The sequence below is a fragment of the Alosa alosa genome, chromosome 2, assembly GCF_017589495.1.
Source record: "Alosa alosa isolate M-15738 ecotype Scorff River chromosome 2, AALO_Geno_1.1, whole genome shotgun sequence".
Taxonomy (NCBI): Eukaryota; Metazoa; Chordata; class Actinopteri; order Clupeiformes; family Clupeidae; genus Alosa; species Alosa alosa.
In genome coordinates, this window is record NC_063190.1 from 19793775 (window position 1) to 19805076 (window position 11302).

The 11302-nt window shown below is 42.7% G+C and overlaps 1 protein-coding gene across 2 annotated transcripts in view; it reads left to right on the plus strand.

The window, feature by feature from the left end:
- The first annotated feature begins 1328 nt into the window (after positions 1–1328).
- The window catches only part of LOC125291237 (CUE domain-containing protein 1-like), a 19844-nt gene continuing 9870 nt past the window's right edge, over positions 1329–11302 (plus strand). The window contains exons 1-3 of one of the 2 annotated variants that reach the window (XR_007192952.1): positions 1329–1568; positions 1738–1875; positions 10111–10737. Coding sequence is in view for 1 of the 2 variants with exons in the window: in XM_048237908.1 (XP_048093865.1) it covers positions 10426–10737 (312 nt within the window). In the remaining variant the exon portion in view is untranslated. The remainder of the gene's footprint in view (positions 1569–1737; positions 1876–10110; positions 10738–11302) is intronic. The other variant, XM_048237908.1, reaches the window with a different exon arrangement.

The window sequence follows — 11302 nt, forward strand, 5'->3', positions numbered from 1 at the left end:
CATTGCAATAGCATTGCAATAGTCTATCCTTGAGATGACAAAACATTAATTTCTTGGCATCTGGTAAGGAGAAGGACTTCCTTATCTTTGAAATGTTCCTTAAATGGTAAAATTAAGTTTTGGTGATCTGTTTTATGTGATTACTTAGTGCTAGGTCCTGGTCAATTATAACTCCCAGGTTTTTAACACTTGTGGATGAGGTCAGTGGAAGATCACTATATGTAGCCTGTGATGTGGATAGGATATCCCTCATCTTTTTGAACCTAAAACCATTACTTCTGTTTTATCTGAGTTCAAAAGCAGGAAATTATTCGTCATCCATGTCTTTATAGCTCTTATACATGTGTCAAGTTTGGCTAACGGGGTTAATTCATCAGGTTTTGTGGAGAGGTATAGTTATGTATCATCTGCTAAACAACAGGGGCCCCAGTACTGAGCCTTGAGACACTCCATATTTTACCATAATCTGGGTAGATGGTTTATTATGGACCTGTACAAATTGTTGACGGTTAGGAAGGTATGATCTAAGCTAGTCTTTATGTCAAATTTTGGTCTAGTTTGCTGTCATGCTGTCAAAGGCAGCTGAGGTCCAGGGAAGACCAGTATAGATACAAGGCTAGGTTTTTTGTGGGAGAGCTTAATAACAGATGTCTTAAACGACTGCGGTACATGCCCTGACAGAATTATTTATAATCTAGAGCAAAACATTATCCAGGAAGGGGAGACCAGTCTTAAGAAGGTGAGTACAAATAGGGTTTAGTAGACTAGTTGTATATTTTGATGAGGACATTGTGGAGGTGAGATCTAATATGTTGTGTATATGTAAATGAATTAAATGTTGCTTGAGGTCTCATCTGTGATTCAGATTTTCTATCTTTCAGCAATGGAGTATGTGTATTTGGTGAAACTGATTGGTTATTGATCTTATCTCTAATTGTTTGACATACAATCATAATACTGACATACAATCATACTGTTGAAAATAATAAAATAACTGTTTTGTGAACTTTATTCAACATAGCCAGTGATTTAGGCAATATTTATGGTGTTAATTATAGTGAAATATACAATTTCATAAAAATAGGGTTAAAACAGGTAAAAAAAAATGGAGACATAATTTTTCTCCATGTTCAATGACCTCTAAAGACAGTCCAACCACTCTCCAAAAATTAACATTTCAATCCCACAGAAACCACATAGGCCCCCTGACTATTTTGCGCTCCAAATGCATTCCAAGTAGACTACCCAACATCTAGGCATCAGAGCAGTAGCGTATTTTCTCCGCTAGGATGCTCTCGGATTCTAGTGAATGAACTGAACGAACGCTCAGTAGCGCTGGTAGTTGCTGTGGGTACGGAAATGTGTCATCCGCGGGCAGCCTCAAGCAAGCGCCAGCCGAATCGAGGCAGACGCGCTCTGAGAACTTGAGGTTTGCGGTGTAGTAGCCTGTGATGCGATCATACAGCCCGCTCATGTAGGAGCTACGTCAGCGCCAACACTACCACATAGTTACGTTTAAATGGAGCAGCGAGTCCTTGGTTTAGCGCATTGGTACGGATGTTCACATGGTAAGGGATATGTATGTTGTTTTGAAGCCTATGTAACGGCAATCATGAATATAGGAGAATGCATGTTTTGCTCATGTCGTGAGACTCCTCTGCATGGAACAGGAATTTGATTTGACTTGTGCGGGTAGCCTACACGGATAAACTAATCAAGCCATCTTGCTGATCACAGGGTGAGATGCGAAGCGGTGAGTGACTGAAATTATCTGCAGGATTGTCCAGACCAAAGGCCTGCAATAACCCGACAGATGATCAACGATGTGACAGATATACACTACCTTACCACAACCTACGCGATTTCTTGCACCAGGTAGGTGTTCGGTTTGGTTCCGTTGGCTGTTTTCTTAACTCGACACAACTGAATACTGCGTAGGCTACAGTTAGGTTTATAGCCTACTACTACAAATATGAAACACAATGTATTTGCATTATGCACACAAGGATAAGTAGCCATCCGAGAGGTAGCCTGAGTGACTTTTCTTTTTGCAAAGTTAAATGAGTATTGTAAATGAGTAGAATTTACTGTTGATTCACTTATTTACAGGCCCAAACACAAATAATAATAAAAGCAAAGTTTCTGCAGTTCCAAATATCTTTTACTTATTCTAACCTAGTCTCTCTCTTATTATACGTGACATATTCTTATGATATTCTTATGATAAATGACTTGCTTCATAAGGGCCCATAGAGAGTATTAGTTATGATTCATCTCAGATAAGGCTGTCTTCATTAAATAGCCATATACTAAACACATACAAGACAACATTATTGCTTGTTATTAGGTTATGGAACATTGGCATACATTGATTGGAGCTTTGCCAGTGTTATGCACCGGCCTGTGGAAAAGTGGCAAACGGCTAATATGTTACAGTAGGCTACCAGTGATGGCTCTACCAGCAGGCCAGCTGTATTATTCCTGCTGAAGTTTCATGAAGTGAGGAACTGGAGTTGGTTGCTTTCGAAGGAAATCGATCAGCCATTAATGAAATGCTGGCTCTGGCTGCAACCTGAGCAACCCTAGCCTGGACTGAAAACCACACGGGACACAAAATACTTTCGTGGTACACAATATAGGACGGCACCATTGGAAAGACAAAGGCAAAACCTTCACCTAGACATTAAATGTATAGATTTGTCAAACATAAATCCTTTGCTTAAGATCGCTATATATCATGTGCCATTAGTAAAATGTAGGCTAATACTTCATGGTATTAGGGTTACTAACTTGTAATAGTGCGCTTGAGAATTGTTATTCATGATATTTAGTGGTACAAACTTAGATAGCTCAGGTAAAAAAGGCTACCTGGAGGTCTTTTGTGTTCAAATCAAAACTATCATTCAGTCAGAGGTCCATCTCATGGTTGGCACCCTTCCTGTCATGGGGCTCAGCTGACAGCATGGGGCAGGTACATGCTTTTTTTTTTTTTGAGAGCACAGAAAAGGACGTTGGTCACATAAAGAGTAGTCTTTTGTCCCAGGGGAACTGGAATTCTGAAAAAAAAAAAAAAACTGAAAAATGCTGAGTTTGGTTGTCCTGGAGTGCTAATAAACAAAGATAAATTTGGAAAGCTGTGCATAATTGACTTGTGAAAAATGTGACATAATTGAATAAATTTCAATAAGACTAGGCTATACTCTAATGGATATCACCTCTGTCAATGCTAATATCTCTGTGTGTACTGGAATTCTAATGGCAAACTAATATAGGCTGCAGTCCTCTGGCTTTTCACTAATGACACTACAGACTCATGTAGGCTGTAGTCCTCTGGCTTTGCTTTCCTGCACTGCCCTGCAGCAAAACTGCTATTGGTTTATTTTCTTCTATTTGGTTTTCCCAAAAAGACATTCCTTCAAAGTAAATATGATCCAAATATTAAATATTAATTGATCCAAATATTACATTTCATCTGCAGCATATGGGCTGTTTTGAACTGCAGCAGCAGCATTAAGAAGTACTTCTAACAGAGTATCTTGGCTCCACTAGGATGAGATTTTTGGGCATTGGAAGTCTCAGACATGGTCCCGTCACTGGAGTGGATAGCAGCTCTAAACAAATTGAGTTCCTAAGGCACATGAAATTAATCATTGCAGTAGTACTCCAACCGTTCAGTCAAAGGTCCGTGTCGCGATAGGGCACCTTCCTGTCTGTTTTTTGGAGAGCAATGACAAGGACTTTGGTCACAAGAGCGGGGAACTAGCGGAACATCCTCATCTTGCTTCAGATAGCATTATTGTGTGTGTACTGAGTATAACTTGTGTGTTCATGACAGTCTTCTTGTTGTTTCCTAGTCATGTAGGGTCTGTTTTCCATAGATGCATTAAACCTACTCCAGGACTGAAAAAAAAACTTTTTACATTAAAACAGCTTTTAGGCTTAATCCATGTCAAAACTGTTCCGTAGTGTGAATCATTAAATGATTAAATGAGTGGAGCACTCTAGAATCTTTGGTTTAGAGTGGCGCACTCTAGAATCTTTGGTTTAGACTGGCGCACTCTAGAATCTTTGGTTTAGAGTGGCGCACTCTAGAATCTTTGGTTTAGACTGGCGCACTCTAGAATCTTTGGATTAGAGCGGAACCAGAGCCCTAGAGATAAGCAGAGCCCATAGACTGTATAGAACTATATATACAGTCTATGGCAGAGCCAAGCGGAGCTAGTAATCAAGGATCTTTGGCCATACCTTTATAGACCCTTTCAACAATAAAAACAAAAACAATGCTTGAACGTTCTATTTGGTTCCCAATCGACTTCCTCTGCATTAAGATAACATATGGAATGTTAAAACGGAAACCTTGTGGGGCCAACTATGATGCTGATAATGGAACTCTCTTGAAAGGGTCTGGAGCAAAGATTCTAGAGCGCCACGCTCTGAGCAGAGCACTCTAGAATCTTTGGTTTAGAGCGGAGCACTCTAGAATCTTTGGTGTGAGCAGTATGGTCAGAGAGGGTTAAAGCGGAGCTAGTAATCAAGGATCTTTGGTATGGTTGTCCAGACTCTGTTATCCAATCTGTGTGTCCGTCCCGGTCTTGCTGTAGTAAAGTGGTCTCCTAATGTAGTGTTTTTGTGTCAGCAGTGGTAACTGCCAGCCTGGGTCAATCTTGTGTGTTGGTTCACACATGCTGAGGTTGTCAAACACTGTCTGTGGCATCAGCTCTCACTGCCCCCCCAGGCCAGGCCAAGACTGGACTCCTGACAGATTCAACAGACACACACACACACACACAATTAATTTGGGGACCACTGTTTTAAACAAAAAAAAAAACACGTATAGGAGGAGGCACCTTTAACATAGAAGTGGATCTCAGGAGAGATTGACCTTCAGACGCCTGCAGCGGGCAGTGAGGTTTTCCCCTGACCCACTCATTGATTATGGCTGATGCTACGTGACGTGATGACCAGGGCCTTGCTCTGCATGTTGTCCAATCTACAAGCACCCAGCGGGTGTCCTTCAGGCTCCTGGTGTGGTGGAGTGGGCAGCTCCGGATGTGATCCCGGCCCTCTGACCCCGGGCCCTGGAGAGGCCGGATGTCCACCCTGTGGATTCGGGGGCCAAAGATAGCCGGTGTGTGGGAGGCGTCCATTAATATGTAGGGCCGGTGATGACGACTAGGTAGCCCTCCGCAGGGTGAGAGACGTAAGAATGGCTCTCAGGGGATTGATTTTCTGTAATGGCATGTGTGTGTGTGTGTGTGTGTGTGTGTGTGTGTGTGTATATGTGTGTGTGTGTGTGTGTGTGTGTGTGTGTGTGTGTGTGTGTGTGTGTGTGTGTGTGTGAGAGAGAGAAAGAGAGATGTGTGTGTGTGTGTGGGGGGGGGTGACTGCTTTGTCAGCAATCAGCTAAAACTGTAGCTGGATTTGTGTGTGTGATGTTTTGATGCTAGAGGACAACAGTGAACAGATGTGATTTCATCAGCATGGTCCTCAACACTGTGATACTGAGAAGAAGAAATACTGAGAAGACCCCCATCACAGTAAGTCAAATCAATGGACATTTGATTTGATTTCTCTGCTCTATTGGGCAGTATTATAATACACGATACACAACGACGCTGAGATTTAAACTTTAAAAGTATTCCAGTTTCAAGTGTCTGGTGGTCTCATTTGTGGGTTAATTAATTTGGGAATTAATTTGGAAAGACTCTTCTGATAATGATTGACTCATATGATTAGGGAAGAGGGTTGAGTGTGGAATTCTGGGAGGATTATCTGAGTCCTACTTTTCTTTTCCCAACAAAATTAATGATATTAAAATGATAGAGACTGGATTCACTATTTTTGTATTGATAGCATCCTTTTTTTGTGTTCCTGAGGGAAGTTAGATTACACAGTTAGATTACACACATCCTCATCAGGTACACGAGGAGTACACTACCACATCAGTGGCTTCCTTGTTTGATCTAATTAGTTTGACTTTGATTTAATTATGTTGTACAACAGTAACACAATAATGGAGTGTCATTAGTACATACTGTCATTAATATGATGCGGATTTGTCACTCGTTGATATTCATGATAAATCATGTACAAAGTACAAGTACAAAGCCCTATAATTGATAAATACTAATATTTAATTGAAACGTTAGATTGGTTAATTTATGTGCTACTGAATGAACATTTATAGGATTATTTATAAGTATTATTTAAAAGTGTGAAAAGCATTGAAGAGATTGAGGGCCAATTGAGGTCGAAAGATCGCGGCATAATACCTTACGCCTTTGTTATAAACTGTATTTACATTAATAATAGCCTAGATAATGTTTTCTTTTCCAAATATTTCACAAGGGAATGTTCAAGAGTGATACAACAGACTTCTGTGTACACCTCCATGAAAAAAATGGTCTTAAACCAACTCTCAGTGCCGATTGCTGTTGTTGGACCTGTAACCAGGGGTGTAGTGGTAAAATAAGAGGGGGGTAAACTATTAATTCTGATCACGGTGAGGTGGACCGCGCCATGTGGTATCAGATTTTTAAAAAAGGCATTCAGAACATGTTTGGTGATGGTGGAGGTTATTGTCCAATGTTTCTAACAATCAGTGGTATTAAATGGTTCCTAGAGAGTTGATGAGTGTACATATTGTGAATGTGGATAATACAGTGTGAGTTTTGAATATTAAAAGTTGCAATTGTTGAATAAACTCGTTTGAGAGGTGGATAAACTCTATTTCTGAAATGTCAGAGGTAAATAAACTGCGTTTACTTGCGTTTAGCCTCCACTACATCCCTGCCTGTAACAGTATCTTCTGCAGTTTTTATGTGTGTGATTATGAGTCATTTCTTAAACCAAAACAATAACACAGGCCGATTCGATCTCACGCTGGGATGATGAGGTATAGCACTTGGAGACTGGCTCGTAAAAAGTCCATTTCCTCCCAGGCTGCGGTGTGTTGTGGTGACAGGGAGAGTATGGACGGGCAGAGATGAAGAGGACTCAGAGGCACTGTAAACACTTTACCGAGTGTAAACACACACAGATGCACCCTGTAAACACGCTGAGTGTGGCACTGAAGCTGCAAACAGGATACACACACAGATACATGCACACACACACACACAGAGGCCTCTTTTATATGGGTGGCAACCCGAACTGGAGAGATGCACTCCTGCCTGCGGGACCTAATTTAAATTATGGGAAGAGTGCAAAGTCTGCAGTCCGAATAAAACTAATTTAATAACTTGGCAAAGTGTAGATTTAATGCTATAAGCAATATAAATGCAAACCCCATGTGGGTTAACTCGGTGCTCTTACACCCCACACAACAGCTTTAGTTCATGCGTGACACACTTTGCTTGTTGACTTGACTTCACCTGACTTTGTACTTTTCCTGCCGTTCAACTCAGGGCCCTACAAGACCCCCTTAATTTGCTAATGCATCATTCTCTACTGTCACTGAGTAAGATGTCACATCAAGATATCACGTATCAAGTTCAGCCTCTCCTGCTTTGAGTTACTAAAATTATGACAGATTAGATTATCCCAATGTGCATGCAGGGGCGTTGTCCAAGCCAATATTTTGCATGGGCACAATTAAAACAGGGGGGAGGGTCTTAAATTGGGCCCATTTAAAGGATTATTTTGGAAGGATTATTTTCAAATGTAAAAAATGTTTAGATATTAAATATCAGGGTGACTACCTACTTAGCTTCAATGGGCTGAAGGCCACTACGTGCGTGGACATGTCACGTTGCCATGGCTACATAGTATTGGTCGATGTAGCATTAATGAACTATCAATAAACTACCTAAGGTCTCCTCTGCACTAGCTTGAATGCTATTCCCCATTTTGTCACTTTGGATAAAAGCATCTGCTACAAATGACCAAATGAATGAATAAATAAGAAATCCAGGGAATTTGAATAACCAGGACAGTGACCACGATGAATGTCATGTTTTTGTGGTTTCGTGCCCTGCCCATGTCTTGATTCCACACCACGACACCAGCATCCTCCTTGGACTCCCGAAACGCCACGTTGCACACCGACCCACACACACGCACGCCTACACACACACACACTCCCTGCAGTCTGCTCCTTGGGCTGTAGGCAGATGGGCCAACTACAAACTGTAAGACAGACCGTTAATCATGCCACCACATGCCCTCCAAACGGGACACATATGCCACACTTGGCTGCGGAGAGCATAGAAGCCTTTATTTAGTGTGAAGCCAGTGAACTGGGTGAAGTAAGATTTCGTCATCCATCCTGCTGCGTCCAGTCTGTTCCTGGGCTGTTTTTAACGGTGTGTGTAAGAGTGGGCGGGACGTGTGAGGAAGTGGGCTTACCTGAGCAATAAACAAGTGCTCCAGCTGGGCCATATTTTGGGAGGAATTAGAAGGAATTGTGTGTGTGAGCGTGTGTGTGTCTGTGTGTGTGAGCATGTGTATGTGTGTGAGTGTGTCTGTGTGTGTGTGAGTGTGTCTGTGTGTGTGTGTGTGTATGTGTGTATGTGTGTGTGTGTGTGTGTGAGCGTGTTTGTGTGTTTATGTTTGTGTGTGCTTTTTTGTGTGCTGCTCTCTCTGCTTGCCTTGACCATGGCAGGTCTGAAAGGAGATGGGTCACATGTTGCTGTTGCTGTTGCTGTTGTTGTTGTTGTTGTTGTTGTTGGTGTTGTTGGTGTTGTTGGTGTTGGTGTTGTTGGTGTTGTTGGTGTTGGTGTTGTTGGTGTTGTTGTTGTTGGTGTTGTTGGCATGTTACCAGAATGCCCGTGCGCGAGAGGCACAGGTTTCACATCAACTTTAGTTTGGATTAATAAATTGGGTTAGGTATCTGCCAGGATGTGTCATGATCTTGTGATTTCTGTCTCAAATCAAAACAGCTGTGTTTTCACAACAGGTACTGTACGTTCATTAGTTCATTAGTGTTTTCACAACAGGTACTGTACGTTCATTAGTTTGTTATATATATATATATATATATATATATATATATATATATATATATATATATATATATATATATATATATATATATATATATATATACCCCAGGCTTCCCTATGTAGATATATTATATATAACACATACTCTATACAGAAATATTTGAATGCTATAATGCACACACACACATATAGCAATGTGTCTGTGTGTGGATATACCGGTATACATTTTTTCCGTTTCTTATTTTAAATGCATGATATGGCCTCTGAAAATGGCATTATTAACATTCTAATGGTTATGTTCAAATGTAAAGTAGCTGTGTTTTATTCAGGCCTGCTGTGCGATCTGTAGCGCTGTACAGTATGGCAGCATCTGCTCTATTGTGGGAAGAATAGAGTCTCCTAGTCTCCAGGCTCCTAAGCTGCAGGGTTAGTTACACCACCTGCTGTTTGTGTCCCGCACACTAGTCATCTGAATGCTTCATCTGGTGTCTTCACAAACACCTAATCTCAAACTATATAAGCCTTAATCTGACACACTGGCTAATTCCATTCCCCAATTTACATACAAAGGTAGCAAGACATGCGTGGGCTGATGGTTGAGATGCTGATGATTTTAGTGTGTGCACGTGTGTGTGTGTGTGCGTGTGTGTGCGCGTGTGTGTAACCTACTTAAGGGCACTGTGGGTCATGTGGTCTTTGGTGTGGACTGACGCCACCACAGTGCCTGCGGGTATATGCCACGTTGCCATGGAAACGCAGACGCCCTAGGAAGTGAAGCCAAGGGAGATCAGGACTTAACTCAAACAGACAGCCGCTCACTGCACCCCCTCTGAGCCTCACACACACACACACACACACACACACATATATATACATGCGCTTACTCATGCGCGCGCACACACACACAGATGCTTGGACATGCACACACACACATGCACACAAACACACTCACAAACACATATACACAGACATACACATGTACACAAACTGAAAATATGTAAATAGGTTCTAATTAACCCCATGTGAATAAAGTTGCATTAGAAGATGAGTGCAATACAGAGTGTTTTTGATTTAGTCTTCTGAGGCTGTACTGACTCACCTTCCTGATAGAAGACTTCACCTCTGATCAACTGTTCTCCTGTCTGATCTTCTGCCATTGTGTTTGCAGGTCCTGAAGAGTGGTGCGTTGGTCGCCCAGAGTTTAATGCACCCCAAACTTCATCCTCTGGCCTCGAGGACGACGACTGGTGGCTGTCTGCCTCTTTGTGTGCCCAAGTAGTGCCCACCTGCACGCCGCACGCTTCAGGTGCCATGCAGGCATAACGGGTGCTGAGCAGGGCACCCAAGGTCATCGGGAGGAGTGAAGGGCAGTGAGAGCGGGCACTGCAGTAGCGGGCACCCAGGACAGGACACAGGACCTATCTGTCTCTGGGCACAGGACTCGGGTACGGGCACAGAGGGGTGGGCACAGACTTCGTGGACGATGACCAGCCTTTTCCACCGCACCATCTCCAGGTCGCATGGCGCAAGCTCTCCCCGCACGGGCAGTGGCAACAGCAACAGCAGCAGCAGCGCCCCTAGCAGGCCGCAGCGGGTAGTGCACCGGCTGGAGTTCAACCAGGCCATGGGCGACTTCCGGACCATGTTCCCCGGTGTGGAGCGGCAGGTGATCGAGTGCGTGCTGTGGGCCAACAACGGCGTGGTGGAGGCCACCATAGAGCAGCTGCTGCAGATGAGCCTGGACGGTCAGGGCACCGACGACAGCTCCGACTCAGAGGACAGCATTCCGCCAGAGGTGAGCCAGAGCTGGCACAGAACTGGACCGACAGATGTAATACTTTACTAATGTGTGATGGTTGACAGGAACTTCAACCAACTTTTTAAAAGTTAAGATATACTTAAAACCTCCATTAATATCAGTGTAATTATGTTTTTATGACACTTCAGTATTCACAGTGCTCTTTATCCTTTTAATATTTGATGCTTCACAGAAATGGTTCCCTAAACTTCCCCCAATATCAGTGCAATTATGTTTTTATTGCACTGCAGTTCTCTTTCTGGTCTGTATCATATGAATATTTGATGCGGCGCAGGAGTAGGTCTTGGTGGTGTTTCCCAGACTGCCGCTGTCTGTGGGCCAGAGCTGGCTGTGATATGGCCCAGACGTGGGGGTCCACTTTCCAAAAGTGTTATTATATTGTGCAGCAGCCAGCCATCAATGAACGATAGATAGGGAGAGTAATTTTGAACTCTCTCTTTCTCTTTCTCTGTTCCTCTCTCTCTCTCTCTCTCTGTGGTGTAAACACAGTGAAATATAGTCTATGGCTTGGTCAGAGCTGTGATATGGGGAGCATACTCAC